This window comes from Heterocephalus glaber, unplaced genomic scaffold (genome assembly GCF_053883595.1).
Source record: "Heterocephalus glaber isolate CG9 unplaced genomic scaffold, H.glaber_assembly_v1.0 deba00001504, whole genome shotgun sequence".
In the NCBI taxonomy this organism is placed as follows: domain Eukaryota; kingdom Metazoa; phylum Chordata; class Mammalia; order Rodentia; family Bathyergidae; genus Heterocephalus; species Heterocephalus glaber.
This window is the reverse complement of record NW_028258324.1, coordinates 35,163,238-35,183,982: the sequence shown is the minus strand read 5'-3', so window position 1 is coordinate 35,183,982 and position 20,745 is coordinate 35,163,238. Positions and strand designations below refer to the sequence as shown.

Sequence of the window (20,745 nt, the reverse complement as noted above, 5' to 3'; positions counted from 1 at the left end):
ACGGAAAATTTGGACTTTAATAAATTTGTTTTTCATGTATTTGTATATGAAAAGGATATTTAATTTTTTGAGAGAAACCCTCATGATGAGATTAATGGCCATATAAGAAAACACAAGAAAGTTTGCTTGCTCTCTTACTACTCTTCACCCGATGAGAAAAGCCATCTATGAATCAGAAAGATAACCTTCATCAGAACCCAACAATCCACAACTATGAGAATAAAAATGTATGTTGTTTAAGTCACCTTCTCTATAGTATCACCTTTAACTCAAACAATGTGTAAGACTTTTACACTAAAAACTATATAACACTGTTGAAAGAAACTAGAGAAAAATAAATGGAGAGATATATCATACTCATAAATGGAAGACTCAATTTATTATGTTAATTCTCATTCTATTGATTCTCAATGAACTCTCAATCGAATCCCAACAGGCTTTTTTGAAGAAATTATCAAACTAATTCTAAAAGTCATATGGAAAATCAAACAACAACAATTTCAAGGCAAACCACAAAAACCAAAATTGTGTAGAACTAGTGTAAAAATAAGCAATGGAACCAAATAGACAATCCAGAAATAGAATAACATTAATACAGTAATTGGTTTTTGATAGAGGTACCGAACAATGCAGTAGGAAAACAAAACTCTTTAAAATGGTATGCGGTACCTGGCTGTGGTAGCACATATTTGTAATCCCAGCACTTGGAAAGCTGAGTCAGGAAGAGTGCCTGCCTAAACTACACAGCAAGACCTTGTCTTTATTTATTTTATTTTTTTATTTTTTTGGTACCAGGGTTCAAACGGGTCCTTGCGCTTGCGCAGCAGGCGGATAAACCACTGAGCTAAATCCCCGGCCCAAGACCTTGTCTTTAAAAACAAAAACAAAAGCAAGTGCTAGATCTCCACATGAAAATAAATGAACCTAAACTCCTATTTTATAACATACACAAAATTTATTTAAGATTTATTAAGCAAACATCAAAGTAATTGCTGCAGATAGGATCCAATGAAAAACACAAATTCAGTAGGCAAAAGTTTGAGAAGTAGAATATTTTAAACCTCTCATTAGATATATATGTCAACTACAAAGGGAAAGACAGTAGCCTTGCAGGGAGAACCTGGCACTTTACCCAGATGATCAAGGTTAACAGCACCAGTGACATGGCAACATCATGAACCTCTTGCCATGATACATTAAAAAGGACAGAGCATCATTTGTGTGATATTCTTGCCAAAAACACAAAGCTCATTCCAATTACAAAACTTCACACAAACTCAAATTGAAGGACAGTCTACAAATAAATGTACTCTTCAAAACTGTAAAGGTCATGAAAGACAAGCAAACATGGAACCTCACAGACTGGGGGGAGATTAGGACAGATAATAAATAATGCAGTATAGGGGCCTGAATTGAATCTTGGAAATGGAAAAGAACATTATTGGAAAAACTGATGAGATTTAAATAAGATCTGCATTCTACCAGCACTATATCAATATTCACGTGCTGCTTTTGATTATTATAGAAAGTGTAATAGTGAGCCAGGTGTGGTAGCGCATGCCTGTAATCCCAGCACTAAGGAGGCAGAGACAGAAGGACAGCAGCAAGTTTGAAGCCAGCCTGGGCTACAAAGTGAATTCAAGGCTAACCTGAACTACATAATGAGAGCCTGTCTCAAAAAAACAAAAAACAAAACAAAAATAAGTAAAGTAGTATGAGAGGTATAAGGGAATTGTATATTTTTCACAACTTTACTGTTAATCTAAAATTAGTTTAGGGCTGGGGATTTGCCTCAGTAGCGCCCGTGCCTGCCTCGCAAGGGCAAGGTCATGAGTTTGATCCCCAGTACCAAAAAATAAATAAAATAAAATTAGTTTAAAATAAATATTCAAAAATGACTAACAAAAAATTAATTTAACATATTATAAAAAAGGGGTCACAAATTACGGAGACAAAAATGGACTTTTTAATATGCAGATGTGACAAAAGCCAATTAAACTGAGAAAAGTAGATCCACTGTAAGAATAAATCTAACACTCTAAGAATAAATCTAAATACATAAAGGATCTAAATATTAAAGAAAAGAAAACAAGTACAACAGGAAAGAAAATCATAGGAAAGTAAGGCAGGAGTATCACAAGTTCAAGACCAGCCTGAGTGATTTGGTGAAACCTTGCCCCCCGCAAAAAAATAAAAAGGAGCTGGAGATGTAGCTCAGTGTGAAGCCCTTGGGTTCAAACGCCAGTACCACAAAAAAAGAAAGGAAATAGTGAATTCCTCTACCTCCGAATGTAAAGAAAGAATTTTGTGTCCTAAATAAGAGAAAGATACAATGAAAGAAAAGAGTAACAAATTTGATCACACAGAAGAAAAAAGTTGCATTACCAATAAATTTATAAACAAATCCAAGAGGTACTTTAAAAGCTATACAAAAAATTACCTTATGTATCACAGTTAGTAAATAACTTAAAAATTCAAAGAAAAAAGACCAAAACCTCAAAATGTGGTCCTTAAGAATATGGTCCTTAAGAAAAATGGTCCTTAAGAATATGAAAAGATGTTCAACCTGTTATGGAAAAAGAAAGAAAAATAAAAAATAAAATACCATTTCAGATTGTCAAATATTTAAAAATATAATAACACATTCTATTGGTGATACTGTGGGAAAAGAAACTCTCATACAATACTGACAAAAATGTGGAAATTTCTTACAAAACTTTTTATCTTTGACCCAGAAATCTGACTTCCAGGAATTTCTAGTGAAGATATACCTCTAACAGTAAGCCATATACATGCACAAGGCTATTCATGGCTGCTTTTTAGCCATAATATTTTTAGTAACTGCATAATATTTGCTGTATCTTTAATGTCTATACCTAGGAGAATGGTGTTAAGGTTTAGATCTAGAAAGTCCCCCAAAACACTATGCACTCAGAGGCAGAGCTTTTGGACTGTGGCTGGATCGCAGGGCCACTATAGCCATCAGTGAATTCACCCACTAAATTCAGCAGCTGAGTGTCCTATTAGGAGGTGGTGCCTGGTTAGAGGTGGGTCGGCCTCACCACGAAGGGTACACAGTATAGTATCTCCCTCCCCAGCTCTTTCTTTCTTTCTGTTTCCTGGCCACCATGATGTGAGGAGCAGGTTAACTCACTACTTCCATCTTCTATATCTACTTTAAAGCACTGAGCAACTAGAGTGTACAAGGAATCATTATTTTATGTTCTTGTTAAATCAAGATTAACCTAGAAACCTGTTTAAACACTTTGAAGAATGTTTTCCAAAATAATGTAGTGTACTGGACATGAATAGTGTAATTTCTCAAAATTTAAGAATTTTCAGTGTGTCTAAATGAGATATTATAGTCAAACTTAGGCCTCAGTATCAAAGAAGATGATTGAGAAATTGTTTTAAATAAACTTCTGAACTTCTTTCCTTACATACGAAATCAAGGTGACATCTATGTAACAGCCTAACAGAGTCACAAAACTCAAACACACGTGTCTTAAATTACCCACTGCTAACTAAATGCCCCCACCTCTCCTTTTAAGGTCTCTCTTGCATTGCAAAAGAAAATGAAATGACTACATTTCCAGTTTCTCCTCTGAAGGAAGGAAGAGGTAGACACTTAGGCAGAAACACAGCTTCCAGGTGAGTAGTTTCTCAAGAACCACCCAGTTTGTGAGAGAATTCTTAAGATTTCCAATTACTGTGAGAAAACAACACACATCAATGCTTCAGCCTGAAATAATCAGTACAGTTTCCCTAACCTTCACTCCTTGAATTCTTCCAAAAGTTTCATAAGCCATTATTAATTTTCGATATCAAAGCCCTCATACTTGGATTTTTCCTAACCTGACTGATACAGTGTGTAAAAATTCTCTATATAAGAAATTATTTGGAGAGGGCCGGGGATTTAGCTCAGTGGTTTCGCCACCTGCCTCACAAGCACAAAGACCGGAGTTCAATCCCCGGTGCCAAAAAAAAAGAAATTATTTGGGTTTTTTTGGGGAAAGGGTGTTTGTTTTTTTCTATGTAGTTCAGGCTGGCCTCAAACTCACAGTGATCCTTTTGCCTCAGAAGAAATTATAATTAAAGTTGTTTTTTGGCTAGTAGGCTCAATAAAATAAATGTAAATCAATAAAATAAAACTTCTTGAGCAAGGCATGATGGCACACACCTGTAATTCCAGCACCTGGGAGGCTGAGACAGGAGGAACATCATACATAATAAAATAAAATACTTTTTTAAAGAAAAGGGAAAAAATCGTAAAATGATTCAAGGAAGAATAAAATTAAAGGTTAAACAGAACTGAACACTAAAGGGTGAAGAATTCCCAAAGTAAAAATGATGGCAGAAAACTTGAAGAAAGAGCGTGCTCAAACAAAAACCTTCTGGGGCACAAACGAAGAACAAAGGCACGTAATAGAGTGGTTCATACATGTAATGTGTAAAAAGAAAAAGAGGTTAAGGCCAAATAATAAAAGGACAGAAAAGCTAAATACATAGACTTTACTGCCATTTTCTAATTTAAGGTTCATAAAGAGAATTACATATTTTATGCCTAGAAAACAAAATGAGGCTGCTAAAGCATACTCCTAATTCAAGCCTACTTGTGCAAAACTGAGCAAAGAAACCCATCTTTTAAAAACATTGTTTTTATCCTCTTTTATTTTCCTGTTCAAAACTCTAACTTCTAAATGCCGACTTTTTTTTTTTTTTTTTTTTTGAGACAAGGTCTTGCTACATAGTTCATGCTGGCCTAGAACTTACTATGTAACCCAGGCTGCCCTCAAACTCACAGCTATCCTCTTGCCTCAGCATCCTGAGTGCTGGTATTATAGGCATGCACCACCAAGCCCAGCTAAAATGCCTACTTTCATCCAGTCACTCAATACCATGTTGCTCATCCTATCAAAACTATATTTTCTGCAATCATCCAAGATGTACAACTCTCTCCAGTTACACTGTTTTCTGTATTGGCCCCTGAGCAAGACTAGAAAATGCAGGTGGAAATTAATCTGCCAGTTTGCCATATCAAAATACTACAGATTGGGCAGCTTAAACAAGATAAATTTATCTTCTTTTTTGCAAGCCAGAAGTCCAAGATTAAGGCATATACAAATCTGTTTCCTTGTGAGAGCTCTCTTTTGACTTGTAAATGATAGCCTTTTTCCTGTGTTCTCAAATGGTCTTCCATGAGCACTGAAGGAAAGATTTCTCTCCCTCTTCTTCTTACAGGGCCACCACCCCTCTTAGATTAGGACCCCAACATTAAGACCTCATTTAACCTTAATTACCTCTATAAAAGTCATATTTCCAAATACAGTCACAATAAGAGCTGAACCTTCAACAAGATGAAATTTGGGACACAAATATTCAGTCCATAACACACCATGTTATTTCTGAGTTTAGACCTAGAGATTTTGCAGCTTTTGTTCATACCCTCTTCAACTATTACCATTATACAAAAAAGCCCAACTTAGCCTACTAGAGAATGAGAAGCCACATACACCTGAGCTAACAGCCAAAATCAAATGCCAGATTTATGAGTGACATTATAGTGAACCACGCAGCTACAGTGAAGCTGTAAGGTGACAACAAGTGGATAAGCAGAATTGCCTGCTAAGATCAGTCAAAACTGCAGAATCCCAGGGCCAGGGATTTAGCTCAGTGGTTCCGCCACCTGCCTCGCAAGTGCAAGGATCCAAGTTTGATCCCCAGTACCAAAAAAAAAAAAATTGCAGAATCCCTAAAAAATAAATGAACGTTGCTTTAAGTCACTAAATTTCAGAATTATCTGTTACAAAGTAATAAACACCAACAAGTCCTACCTTCTTGTTCTGCTTTTAGACCTCGATCTCTGAACTCTATAAGATTTCCCTCGACCCCTTGAATGACTTCGACTTCGTTTTCTTCTAGAGCCATAAGAAGAGCTACTGCTTGACCGATGCCTGCGTCTGAAATAAAACACAATCAAATATTGCTATAGAAAGTTCTTGTTATAGGTATTAAAGAGAAATCTAGATTCTAAAAAGTCATCCCATTTTTACTGTCTAATTCTTTACTTGAAGTAAACAGATAAACTGTTATTTCTCTTGAACAGATGATTAATATTTAATGATTAAATCAGCTACTAAGGCATTATGACAAGGTACTAATTAAGCATCATTGGTCTTAAGTAGAACAGTCTTTCCAAATATCTCAGATAACATGGTATGAGAACTACACTACTTTCTATCTAGTTGTAAATAAGAGAATTTCTATTTAGTTGTATACAAAGGATGAGGACACCAGAACCATGGATTAGCCCTGATGAGAAAGACCTTCTGGGTTGAAACTAAACTCTCATAAATAAATAACTACTAAAAGAAAAATAATAAGGGCGGGGAGGGGGCATAGATCAATGGTGGAGTGCCTGCCTAATATGTGTGAGGTCCTGGTTCCATTTTCAGCATCACAAAAATATAAAGAAAAAAAAATTTTTTTTTGGTTTTTTGACACAGGGTCTTGCTATATAGTTTAGCTTGGCCTTAACTCACTATGTAGTCCAGGCTGGCCTTGAACTTGCCATCCTCTTGCCTTAACCTCCCGATGCTGGGACTCCAGGTGCACACCATTACACCGGGCCAAAAATTTTTTTTAAAAAGGTGTTTGTGGGGGGTGGCACATAGTATTACAGAGGTTGAGGTATAGGCCGGGGATTTAGCTCAGGGGTTCCCCCGCCTGCCTCACAAGCAAAAGGTCCCAAGTTCAATCCCCCATACCAAAAAAAACAAAAAACAAAACAAAACAAAAAAAACAGAGGTAGGAGGATTCCAAGTTCCAGGCAAGCCTGGGCTACATAGCAAGATCAAGGCAAGCCTAGACTATATGCTGAGATCTTGTCTCAAAATAAAGAAAAGAGGGGCCAGGAATGTAACTCAGCAGCACAACGGCCGCCTGGCAAGCGTGGGGCTCTGAGTTCAATTCTTGGTATCCCCCGCAAAAGAAAAAAAGAAGAGAAAAATACTTTGTATAACAAAGTTAAAAATACAAAAACATATGAGCTTCAAAGAATGTTACCCTCGATACTTCATAAATAAATATTATGAAAATCACCTTCTGTCATAAGAATGTGAACGAGGCTGAAGATCTCTGGACCAAGATCTAGACTTTGATCTTGATTTTCTTCCACCTTTCTTTCGGCTGTATGTTCTACTATCTGAAGAACTGCTGGAAGATGACCGTCTACGGTGTTTCTTTTTTCTCTTGTTTCTGCTTTCTTCTTCAGTGTCTGATGACCGGCGTCCCATTTCTATAAGCTTAAATTCAAAGAAAATTATTTCTAACACAGTGGCACAATGGGTGAAACTCAATATACAAATTTCTATGAAACTTTGCACATTAAAAAAAAAGTTCTCATGCTACCTTTAAACACCTGTGATCTCAGGCTGGCTTTAAACTCAAGTAATCCTCCTGCCTCAGCTTCCTAATTAGCTGGAACTACAGGCAAATACCATACCTATTTTGTAAAATTTTAAAAGATAAAATTTTTCAATGTACCTGGCTTCTTCACAAAACATAAGAAATGGCTTTAATACAGTCTTCTTGACCCTAATTTTTTCAAATATCTCTCAAGAGTCAATATTGTTGAGTTTACTGTTATCAATTTTATGATACTTAAGGTACTGTTTGTTATTAATTACATGATTTTCTGTTTAGTAATTCACCACCTTTTCCTTCATTTTTACATTTCCTGGAGACAAGATACTATCTTACAGGTAAATTTTTCTAATTGAGTATTCTAAATTTGTAAATGGGTAAGACTTAATCCATCAACAAAGCACAAACTATAACAATGTATTACAATCATTTCACTTGTGAAAGTCAGTAAAGGAAATATTAACTAAAGTAGTTATTGTAAAAGTCAACTCTGCCCTATTACTAGCACCTATATAAAGTGGTGTTATAAGTCTTTTGGAAAGTAAGCAATTTAAATTTTAAATTTCATTAAACTAAAAAAACAAAAATGTTGATGTGTTTTTGGGGGGGGGGTTTGTATTAAATTCTTTTATTGGTACATTGTAGGTATACAACACAATTACATTTCTCATTGGGAATTGTACCTTTACATAATGCATCTTGGTTCTTATTTTTTCCCCATTCCTAGCCCTCCTTTCATGCCCTCCACCCTTCCCTATTTACAAAGACTTTATTTCCAGTTTTTCCATTTCTCAGCATTTTTCCTTTCCCTTCTTCCCTTTCCCCTGCCCCTCCCACTACCCCTACCCCTTTGGACCTTTTCTTCCTGTTTTACATTATCGATTATTCATTCTAATCATTGGTACATTTTAAGTATACAATATAATGACATTCATCATTGGAAATTTGCACCTTTACATAGTCTCTCTTGGTTCTTATTTTTCACCCTTGCCCAGCCCTCCCTTCAACCCCTCCAGTCCTCCTGTTTTTGTTTTTTTGGTTTTTTTTGGTACAGGGGATCGAACTCGGGTCCTTGCGCTTGCGCAGCAGGCGGCAAAACCGCTGAGCTAAATCCCTGGCCCATGTTGATGTGTTTTTGACAGCACTATCCTACTGCTAGAAATATTTTTGGAAAAAAAATTTAAATAAACATATTCATGGGGCCAGGGATTTAGCTCAGCAGCACAGCACCTGCCTGACAAGCACAAGGTCCTGAGTTTGATCCCCATACCCAGAAAAAAAAGAAAAAAGAAAAGAAAGATATTCATCAGGCTTGTAGCACACACACGCAATTCCAGCAATTTGGGAGGGTATGGCAGAAAAATTACAAATTCAAGCACCACCTGGGCAACTTAGGTACTTAGCAAGACCCTATCTCAAAATAAAAAATAAACAGGCTAGGTATGTAGTCAGTGCAAATACCCTGGGTTTCATCCCCAGTACCACCAAAAACAAACAAACTATATCTATCTATCTATCTATTTATAGATATCTATTTATAGATAGATAAATATATGATTTTTCAGTAAAGTATTATCTATGGAGAATATAAGGAAATACAGAGTGCCCCAAGCTCCAAGGAGCAGAGCCCCCCCAGCAGCAAGGAGGTGAGTCTTTTGGGCTGCCATACCACCGCCCCCAGTGACAGGAAACAACCCCCCCCCCAGCACGGAGGAGGTGAGCCACGTGGGAGCTAGCAGCACACACACACACACACACACACACACACACATACACACGCGCCACCGCCCCCCCAGGAATCAGAAGACACATAATCAAGTCTCAAAACCAGACTTACAGATCACCTAAGGCAATCCCAAGGGGAAACAAGATGGAAGAATCTGGTATTCAACCACCTGGACTTCCTGAACTGGCAACAAAAGACGATCTAGAAAAAAATGAAATCAGAAATAATTCTCAGATAACAGCAGAGATTGTGCCCATAATGCAAGACATGATTAATAAATCTAGAGAGAACACAGATAAAAAATAGAGCTGAGGAACATGATGGAATCCCAACATAGGAAACAAATGGAATCCATAAAACAGATGCAAACAGATTTCCAGATTAAAAACTGCATGGAAAGTTTACACAGCAGAATGAACCAATGTGAGGACAGAATTTCAGATATAGAAGATAAGATTGCAATTAGTGACCAAGAAAAGAAAAATTGCTTTAAAATAGTAAGAGACCACGAGAAATCAATCCAGCAGCTGCTAGACAACGCAAAGAAGAATAACGTAAGACTGATCGGAATCAATGAAGAAACAGGAGAGGGTGCAGATGACATTAAAAAACTGTTCACAGAAGTGATGGCAGAAAACTTCCCAAGCAGGGGAAAAGAATTTGACATACAGATAAGTGAGGCATATAGGACTCCAAATAGCCTTGATCAAAAAAAATCTACACACAGGAATCTAATAGTTAAGATTCCAGAAACCCAACAGAAGAACAAAGTTCTACAAGCAGTTAAGAGAAAAAAAACAAATCACATACAAAGGAAAGCCCATCAGAATCACAGCAGACTTCTCAACACAAACCCTCAAAGCAAGAAGAGCTTGGAGTCATGTATTTCAAGCTCTAAAGGAAAACAGCCTCCAACCCAGATTGATGTACTCTGCAAAACTATCTTTCAAACTTGATGGAGAAATAAAATACTTTCGCGACAAAGAGCATCTGAGGAACTTCATGAATACCAAACCAGCACTCGAAAAAATTTTAGAAAATATCCTAGGAAAAGACAATGAGGATCACATCCCCAGGAAGACCAGCAGAATGAATCCATGGGGCACGAGTAGAAATTAAACGCAAAGGGGGAGAATCCAACAAAAAGAAGTCATGACAAGGATTAAGTCAATATGTATCAGTTATAACCATCAATGATAACGGTTTTAATTCACCAATCAAAAGAAATAGACTGGCAGAATGGGTCAAGAAGCAAGATCCAACAATATGCTGCATACAAGAAGCACACTTAATTCAAAAAGAAACTCATAGCCTGAGAGTAAAAGGGTGTAAAACAATATTCCATGCAACAGGAACCCCAAAAAAAGCAGAAGTAGCTATCCTCTTTGCAGATCAAGTGGATTTCAAAACAACACTGATTAAGAGAGACAAAGAGGGACACTACATCCTTGTAGAGGGAATAATCCAACAGGAAGAGATGACAATCATAAATACATATGCACCAAACACTAGTACGCCCAACTATATAAAACAAATAGTAACAGACATGAAAAATCAAATAAACACTAATACAATAGTAGTGGGGGACCTCAATACCCCACTGTCACAAACAGATAGATCAACTAGACAAAAAATAAACAATGAAATACTAGGAAATATATACATATGAATAAGACCAAACAATAAAATAATTGATATTTAAGTGATTGAAATTTTTCATAAGTTTTTCTTTTTTGAAAACTATTTCTATGCAGTTATGGTAATGTTTGTATAGTTAGTGTACAAAGGGAAAAAACCAGAAGCTAAGGTTTTTATATTTAAGAATTATCTTCACTGATAAGTTCACTTGTCTTTAAAGTTAACCTTTAGATTCCCACATGAAATATATCATTCAAAGTCAAAAAAGCAGGATCTAGACTGCGCATGGAGGCACATGCCTATAATGCCAGCACTTAGGAGGCTGAGGCAGGAGGATCACTGAGTTGAAGGCTAGCCTGAACTGCATAGGGGGTCACTGTCTCAAAAAAACAAACCGAAGCAGGAGATTTAGCTCAGCGTTGCCACCATTTAGCTCACAAGTGCAAAGTCCCAAGTTCGATCCCCAGTACAAAAAAAAAAAAAAGCAGGATCTATCCTATGTAATGGCTTAGATCAGATAACCAACAGCTCAAACACTCCTTTAATGTGTATTCAAAATAACTTAAATACATTATTATAAACAATGTATTTAATTGCTACTTTGTTTTCAGAATCATCAGATGAGGTAATCTCTCCCTGATCTAATATCAGTGCAAAGATTTGTTAGGAATAATTTAAAACTTTAAGCTGTTTACCTAGAGCCAGAAGTAAAGATTTTAAATATAGTTCTGAACCTCGAGGGAATTCAGATGTCTAACATTTTACAATTTAACGAAGTATTGGGATGACTTTTGTTTTGAAACTTTCAGTAAATTACTAACATATTTAAGCCAGTGTCTTCACTGAAAAATGAAACCGCAGTGAGTAAATATCACCACGATCCTTTCCAACTTTAAAGTAATATGATTATGAAATTATACATACATATAATATATACATATTTAAAGTATATATTCACATATATGTAAACGTGTGTGACTGAGTATAGTGTCACGTGCCTATAATCCCATCTACTCAGGAAGCTGAAGCAGGAGGATCACAATTTGAGATTAAACTGGGCAATGCAAGGAGATCCTGTCTCAAATTAAAACTAAAAAGGTTTGGGGATGTAGTTCAGTGGGAAAATATCCCTGAGTTCAAGCCCCAGTACCAATACATACATACATATATACATGTATATAATATCCACTTATACATAATATATACATCCATACATTATATATATAGTAAATATTCATATATCCATGTGTACACATTTTTCAAATCCATTAAGGATTATATATAAAATTAAGTGATAATATAAGATTCCTTATTTCTTGGCTTTTTTCTCCTTTCTTTTTGTTTTTACCTTTAAGAACTTGAAAATTTGCGAGCTGGGGATTTAGCTCAGTGGTTCCACCGCCTGCCTCACAAGCACAAGGACCCGAGTTCGATCTCTGGTACAAAAAAAAAAAAGAGAACTTAAAAATTCTCTTTACCCACAAACTGTTTAAATTATGATAACTTTTTATTACTTTCTCACTGTCCCATTAAAAAATACTGAAATAGGGCTGCGGATTTGGCTCAGTGGTTCTGCCACCTGCCTTGCAAGCACAAGGTCCTGAGTTCAATCCCCGGTACCAAAAAAAAAAAAAGAAAAAAATATTGAAGTAAGATTAAAAGAGGGGCCGGGGATTTAGCTCAGTGGTTCTGGCGCCTGCCTCACAAGTGTAAGGTTCCGAGTTCGATCCCTGGTACCAAAAAAAAAAAAGATTAAAGGAATAAATAGGTATAAATTCACAAGGATAAAGAGACTATAAGAGAAAACAACAGGAAGAGTAGACAAGATATGTCAACAAATTTTTAACATGAAAAACAGAGGATTTAGACTGAAGAAAGTGGAGTACCACACAACTGCAGAGAATTTCAACAAGAGAAAAGCCAATTCACATAGCAAAGAATCAGAAAAAAATCGCAAATTTGAGAGACTATATACTACAGCAGACACAATGATGCATGAAGCTAAAAACAGAGAAACTAACTGAATTTAGGTAAAAGAAATAGCCAACCAGGTTTCCCACTTCATCCCACCTAGCCCAGTGACTACTCTTTCCCAATTCCAACAGGGAGGTTCATTTGGGGCAGAAAGGGATCAGTATAGCACCAGGTCCAAGGGCTCAGCAAAAGGTCTCAGGGGAGAGTGATGCCAAACCAAAAGTTGAAGGAATTAAGTTTTCAATCTAATGGTTAAAGCCATAGACGTCTGCACGTTTAGACCCAAGATTCTGAAACAAAGTGTGCATCTTACGAAGAAAATTAGAGGATTCTTCTCTATAAAAACCCAACAGCATGTGATTAAAGATATACAAAGTATTTGAAGGTCAGCCAAAGAAAACACCAAGCCCTCATTTGGCTATAATCCAGCCCATAGTTGACAAGTCCAAATCTTAAACATAGTAAACTTTTTTCTGTTGACATATTAGTAAATGTAAAACAAAAGATAACCAAACATCGTGAAAACCTTTATCATAAAATCCAAGGCTGGGGGTGTAGCACAGTGATACAGCACATGGTTAGTGTGCAAGGCCCTGGGTTCAATCCCCAGCACAACACATAAATAAAAAACAACAGAAAACCAGAAAGGAAAAAAAGCAACTTATAGTAAACTGGAAGCATATAGAAAAAAACTTCAAGAACAAAGACCACAGTAAATATCCTTAGAAACAGAAGATGATCATGCAAAAAAGAAAAAAAAGAAATATTCAGAGAACAAGAGCAAGAACTTCAAATTTAAACAAATGATAAATAATTTTTTAAAAAATAACGGTGCTGGGGCCGGGGATTTAGCTCAGTGGTTCTGCCGCCTGCCCTGCAAGCGCAAGGACCCAAGTTCAGTCCCCAGTACCAAAGAAAATAATAATAATAACAGTGTTGGAAGAGAAGGATAAAGACTCACAGAAAGTAAAAAGAAAATGGGACAAACAACAACATCAAAATAAGAGGCAAAAATGGATCAATCCACGAAGTCCAATTAATGTGCATTTCATAATAAAAGGGCATACAAAAGAGATGAAGGAAAATTATCCAAAAAATAAATCAAAAGAATTTCCAAAACTGAAAAACATAGATTGCACTTTTGGTACCAGAGATTGAACTTGGGTCCTTGCGCTTGCGAGGCAGATGGCGGAACCACTGAGCTACATCCCCAGCCCATGAACAAATTTTTTTAAAGAACATACAATAAGCATATCTCATAAAAATTTCAGACACAAGGGCTGGGAATGTAGCTCAGTGGTAAACATTTACCTAGAATGTGGGAACCCCTGGGTTCAATCCCTAGCACTACTAAAATTAATTAATTAATTAATTAAATTGAATTCAGACACCAGGAATATTGACAAGGCCCTAGAAACTTCCAAAGAGAAAAAATAAAAATAAGAGGAAATATAAAAGACATAGGGCTTTTCAACAGCAACACAGAAAACAATGGCAACTCACCAAAATTCCTTTCAATCTAGAACCTTTATTCCCAGGAAAAAAATCAGTGGTCTAGTAACAGATTAAAGACCTTTTTAGACACATATTAAGTCTCAAAATTACGCCCCAGACTCACCCTTCTTTACAAAGTTACTGAAACTGTGTGCTCCACCATAAAGAGAAGGTAAACCAACAAAGATAATTCAGACTCAGAACATAAGTGATCTAATACTGAAGATAGGTAAAACATCCCAGGATGGTAGGAGACCCAGGTATAAGAAATATATCAGAGAATGAGAAACAAAAGTCTTGCCCTCAAGGAGCTGACATTCTAGTGTACCAGCAAGTCTCAAAGTAGAACTGAAGACCCTTGGGGGTATCTATGACCCTTTCCGGTTCAGGAGGTCAAAATGATTTTCACTATAATATGAAAATCTTTTTCACTGTGTTGACTTTTTTTTTTCCCAGTACTGGGGATCGAACTCAGGACTTTGTGCTTGCCAGGCAGGCAGTGGCACCACTGAGCTACATCCCTGGCCCTGTGTTGACTTTTGTACTGATGGTGGACAAAACTACTGCCACCTTTGCATAAATCAAGGCAGAAGCAGTGAAATATAATAGTAGTCACTCCATTCTTCACAGCCTCAGTCACACTAAGGTGTGGGGGGATCAATTAAGAATGTCCCTGACATGGGCCAGGGATTTAGCTCAGTGGTTTCGCCGCCTGCTGCACAAGCGCAAGGACCCGAGTTCGATCCCCAATACAAAAAAAAAAAAAAAAAACAATGTCCCTGACAAAGGAATAAAAATCATTAACTTTATTAAATTTTAATCCATAAGTATATATTTTAATATTGTGTGTGATGAAATGGAAAATACCCACAATTTCTATCATATATTAAAGAATGAAGTTTATCTCAGAAAGCATTTGTGCAACAAAACTGCAAGTAGAACTAGCTGCTTTCATTACCAAACACCATTTTTGTTAAAAAAAAAAAAAAACAAGCTATGATGATTCAGACTTGGGTATCTGGCATACTGTTTCTCAAAATGAATGAAGACAGATTTCATTTCAAGGAAAACTAATAATATTTGTTGTCAATGATAAAAGTCAAGCTCTCAGGCTAGGGATGTAACTCAACAGTAAAGCACTTACTTAATATATATAAGGCCCTGGGTCTGATCTCCAGCACTGTAAGAAAAAAAAAGTTCAACTTCAAAGGCAAAAATTTGAATTTTGGATAATTACAACTGCCACCATGAGACTGACAGCTTCTGAGAACTTGCACTTACAACATCAGTGGTGATGTTAACAAAGGTGCATGGTATATAATAAAGGATGTCAATATCTAAAACATATGCTTAACTCATTGAACTACTATTTTCCAATTGCCCAATGAAAGATATCACAAAATCATGCACATGTAAAAGATGCAGTCAGTGCAAGGCAGACCAATAGATTTTAATATAAAAAAGTAAAAACTTCACAGATACTGTTTCAAATACCACATTATAAGAAATCACCACTTGTCAAGTTTTGGTGTAGTATTAAAAAAGCAATTATCTGAAAGGGCTATTAAAACATTATCTTTTCCGAAAAAAAAAATCCGTGTGAAGGCAAGTTTTCTTTATTTAAACTTCTATCATAATAACTTATCTCAATAGACTGAATGCAGAAACAGATAAGTCAGCTGTGCTCTTCTGAGCCAACATTAAAGTTTTGCAAAAATGGAAAATAACGCCACTTTTCTCACTGTTTTTAGGAAATGCAGTCATTTTTCATATCAAATGTTATTTGGGTTTATTTTGTTATTTTGAATGAACTCATAAACACTTCATTTCTTTCTGTTTTTATCATTAATAAGGTAAATATTGACTACCAAAATAAAATCTGTGGTCCTCAACAATTTCTAACAATGTAAAGGGATCCTAAGACTAAAAAGTTTGAGAACTATTGTTCTAATGTACCTACAGTTATCCCCATTCTCCATTCCTGTCCTGCATAAGTTCCTGTGTAAGGCAAAAGAAGTAAAAAAAAGGCAGTGAGAATGAATAATCGATAATGTAAAATAGGAAGAAAAGGTCCAAAGGGGTAGGGGTAGTGGGAAGGGCAGGGGAAAGGAAAGAAGGGAAAGGAAAAATGATGAGAAATGGAAAAAATGGAAATAAAGTCTTTGTAAATAGGGAAGGGTGGAGGGTGTGAAGGGAGGGCTAGGAATGGGGAAAAAATAAGAACCAAGATGCATTATGTAAAGGTACAATTCCCAATGAGAAATGTAATTGTGTTGCATACCCACAATGTACCAATAAAAGAATTTAATACAAAAAAAAAAAAAAAAGGCAGTGACAAACAACAGTCATGCTATGTTGCTGGTAACAAACTAAAAGAAGAAGAGAAGGTAGGTGTAAATTTCTTTGTTCTAATTACAAATAAAAATAACTCATTCATTAAAGAAGATAGGTAAATTACATTAAATCCCCCCAAAAATTAAAGATACAAAAATCCTTTCTTAGAGGAACCAAGTAAAACCTTTAGTAGGAAAAGCAATCAGTTTAAGAGAACAAAGGTTCACAGAAGACATGACAATTTATATGTATTTCTCCACTACTCATTTACTAGCATATCAAACTATAATCTTTAACCTTGGATATATGCACACAAAAAAAAGAGAGAGAGAAAGGGGAAGAAAGAAGAAAGGAAAGGAAAAAAACACAGTCATGGGAAATCCACCTCAAAGAAGTTTTTTTAAAAAAATAAAATGGGATGAACACTATTTAGCATATAAAGAAATCCACAAACAAGTACAGACCAATGCAAAAGCAGTAAAGGAACAATGGTAAAATTTGAGTATAACAAACCAAAATTCAAGAGATAAAAAATTGTGTCAAAGCACTCTTCCTACCACAATGAAAATCTGTAGATTAATGGCTTTAAAAAAACCCACAGGGGCCAGGGATTTAGCTCAGTTGTTCCGCCGCCTGCCTCGAAAGCGCAAGGACCTGAGTTCAATCCCCGGTGCCAAAAAAAAACATTGGGGGCTGGGGCACTGTGCCTACCTTGCAAGCTTAAGGTCCTGAGTTCGATGGGGGGTGGGGAGGGGCATTATCAATCATAGGAATTTACCTACAATGGTTTGAAAATGAAAGCTGAAAACTTCTATAAATCTATTAAAACAACCCTATTACTGAAGCTTTTCAATTCATAACCCAACTCTGTATGGTGACTAAGACTGGTTGAACTGGTAAGGCCAATTAATTGATGCCAACAGCCTTTTTTTCAGTTTCAGACATTTTCAGCATTTTTTTCCCTCCTCAGGTACTAGGCATTGAAGCCAGGGCTTTCTCACTAAGCTTCAACCCCAGCACTTTAATTTTTTGAGACAAGGTCTCCCTAAGCTGCCCAGGCTGGCCTCTAATTTGTGATCCTTCTGCCCTAGCCTTCCAGACTGCTGGAATTAAAGGCATGTACCACCATGCAGGGCTTTGGCCCTCTTACTGAACACAAAAAGTTAAACACTATCACTTCGCAAGAAATAGCCTTCCCCTGCAAAGCATCTATAAACTCTAAGACTTGAGAGGCTCTCAAAGAATACCGTATTCCCCCACAATGTTGTCACATCTGCTCCAATCATTAAACCTGAGAACTCCGTATATTTCCTTTACTTAACAGCTTTTACATCTAGATTCAAAGATGACAACTTGCCTACCTTCCTATGTCAGCACATTTGAATTTATTTAACTTCCTACTACCTAGCTAGCTGAAACATAATTTGGTGACTGTTAATTCTAGAATTTTTTAAAAGTGTTTTTGTTTTGTTTTGTTTAGGTTTCCAGTGTATATTTAAAAATACAACTTCTGAGGGGAAAATTAAGACTAACAAATTCAAGAGCATGATTTATGATGATTATAACTCCTCACAGAAGTAGAGTTCAGGGTAGCCATATGCTTTGAGTCACATGGCCAAAACCCAGACATCAAAGGACTGCATGTTTAAGGCGAGTACTGTATAGTTGTGTTTCAAAACAAACGGTCTATTTCACCTTGCACCATCTCTCCTCTAGCAAGCCGGTGTGAGCTGGGAAACGACAGGAGAATTGGGGGGGCGGGGATCTAAGGTACACTAGAGGATGGGTGGCGAAGAAGTGCACTAAGATGCAGCCTCCCTCTTTATCCATTTACCTGGACACCGTGAGGAAGCGCCAGGCTAGTAGTACAAATGAACTAGGAAACCCAAGAGCTGTGATCAAGGACCAGGGGCAGGAGAGACAAGGAAGGAGTCGGCTAACTCTTCCCACCACCTGCAGACAGGCCAAGCCTGAGGCCTGTGGCGGCTCACCACCTATGGCCCTACCCACCACCTACCGCCCTAGCCTAGACCCAGAATCCGGCCCTCGCCAGTGAGCGGCGCATGCGCACAGTGTCGCTCCGCGGGGCGCGAGCCGCGGCATAGCCTCGGCCGGCTCGAGCCGCAGGCTGCGCCAGGCCCCGCGCCGCCACACGCAGGAGCAGGGCCTCCCAACTCCGCAGCCGTGGCACCGCCCCCCAGGTTCTGAATTCCCGAATCACCTGGGTCCCGACCTTCGGGCTCGCACTTTCCGCTGATGTGCAAGCGCCGCGGACCTGGAAATGTTTCTGCAGATCAGGGCGCCACCGGCGTCCTCCAAACTTGCTTCAATTTAAGCTCAGCGCCTTCCTGGTTCCAGCGCCAGGCAGGGTCAGCCGAGCTGTCGAGTGCATCGATGCGGGTTGCCAGGCATTAGAATGCCGAGGGAGTAGATTGTCACGCCGCCTATTTTTTTGTTGAGGTGTTTGGGGGTTTTTTTCATGCTTTTATAACTAGATTTTCTTATTTCCAAAAAGCAATAAACGTGGGAATGGAGGATTTCACTGATCTAATAATCGCCATTATCGTCACAGATAATCAGTAAACAAATCTGCATTATACAAAGTTATGTTTAAGACACCCACATTTAGCATTTATTTGATATCTTATGGGGATGGAGGGACTCAACCAACAATAATAAATCACAGAAGTGTGTCTGTATAGGGTCGTATGTGATTAAACTGTAATGACTGATGTGCAGAAAATGCATCAAAAGTTGGTGTTTCGTCTGTCCTGAAGGTGAAGGGACTCACAAGTTGGGTACAAATTAGATTCTCAGATTAAAGTAGCTGGTTGAGAAAGAAATATGAGAAATCAGCCCAATGCGGAATGAGAAAGTTTCTTCTGGAAGAGAAATCAAATGTATAGGGTTTTACATTTTTAATTTAAGCCAATAGAAACTAAATCAATTTAGCATTTTTCTGTAATTTATACTACAACTACATTACTTATTTTTCCCTGCATGAAAATTATTTTTCCTTATTTATTGTAAGGAAACACGGCTAAGGCGATAAACTGTTAGCTTTGGTTTGGGTCGATTGTGAAACCAGTTCATTCACAACTGCTAGATAACCAAGCTACGGTTTTCCACAGACATTTTAATGGTGAAAATCACCTCCACAATATATTCTCATAAATAGCTGTACCTTAAGAAGCCAATTCTGGGGAATCGTTTTAATACTTAAATGCCAAATTACATGTTTGTTTTAAATAATTCAAGAGGTGGGGAGCCCTTGGGGTCCTGAATTTTATTGGAACCTGTATATCTGTCCACAGGCTGTCAGCTGAGCCTTGCCCTCGATGACTTTATTCCAAAACTGCTTTTTGAAATATCCTGTCTCTAAAATATATTTGCTCTTATGTGCAACAACATCAGTAGAGCATCATAGCATTTATTAGAATAAGGTTTTAAAACCTTGATTTAAAAAGAAAAATTTCCTTTAGCCTACTAAAAATCCGTGATTAGACACTAAATTTCTCATAGCTTCATCTGATATTAATACTAACATTCTTAAATTTAAAATAAGCCAATAAACTGAATTCATAGGAAAATCTATTGATCTGAATTATGCAACAGTTGTGTCTAGCCTTCCCTGATTACCCTTAAAGTGATCATTTTTCCTCAAACTTAGTAGATGACATATGAGTTCAGACTTAAGAGTCGTGGACCTAAAACAACAAAGTAGCTGGAGTGTCTCCTGATCCTGTATCAGACTTTAATGTGTGTTACAGTTATTTGTAAATTTGTGTTAACACCTCAGTTTGTGAGCTCTTGGGATACCAAATCTATAACTGGTCATTCTGCTAAGTAATCTCTAAAATGGAGTTTCATAATGACTAAAGTTTTATGATTAATCCTCTTTGATAATATCAGGATTAAAGTGTTTAAAAATAGCTGATCAAGACCCAATATGAAATCATGTTTTTAAATTCATATAACTTTGGGAATTTGAATATTTGAGTCCTGTGGAATAATAAAAGCAAGTAATCATATAATTAATTCTTAAAAACTGTTGTTACTGAAAGATCTTAATTATTTGTCATAAGAGTATCAAAAATGAAAACGTTTAAGAAGGACAGTTATCTTCAGAGAAAAAGCAAAGTAACATCTCTAAA

At 36.9% G+C, this 20,745-nt stretch overlaps 1 protein-coding gene across 11 annotated transcripts in view; it reads right to left on the bottom strand.

The window, feature by feature from the left end:
* The window catches only part of Rsrc1 (arginine and serine rich coiled-coil 1), a 399,395-nt gene extending 380,416 nt beyond the window's left edge, over positions 1–18,979 (bottom strand). Inside the window, exons 1-5 of one of the 11 annotated variants that reach the window (XM_087186430.1) lie at positions 18,825–18,971; positions 12,138–12,225; positions 9,263–9,352; positions 7,102–7,304; positions 5,835–5,960 (exon numbers count right to left, since the gene is read on the bottom strand). In XM_087186430.1, the coding sequence (XP_087042556.1) occupies positions 5,835–5,960; positions 7,102–7,295 (320 nt within the window). In that variant the 5' untranslated portion in view covers positions 7,296–7,304; positions 9,263–9,352; positions 12,138–12,225; positions 18,825–18,971. Of the gene's footprint in view, positions 1–5,834; positions 5,961–7,101; positions 7,305–9,262; positions 9,353–12,137; positions 12,226–18,812 lie in introns of all 11 variants that reach the window. The other 10 variants (XM_087186427.1, XM_087186426.1, XM_087186425.1 and 7 more) reach the window with 10 other exon arrangements.
* Between the last annotated feature and the right edge of the window lie 1,766 nt (positions 18,980–20,745).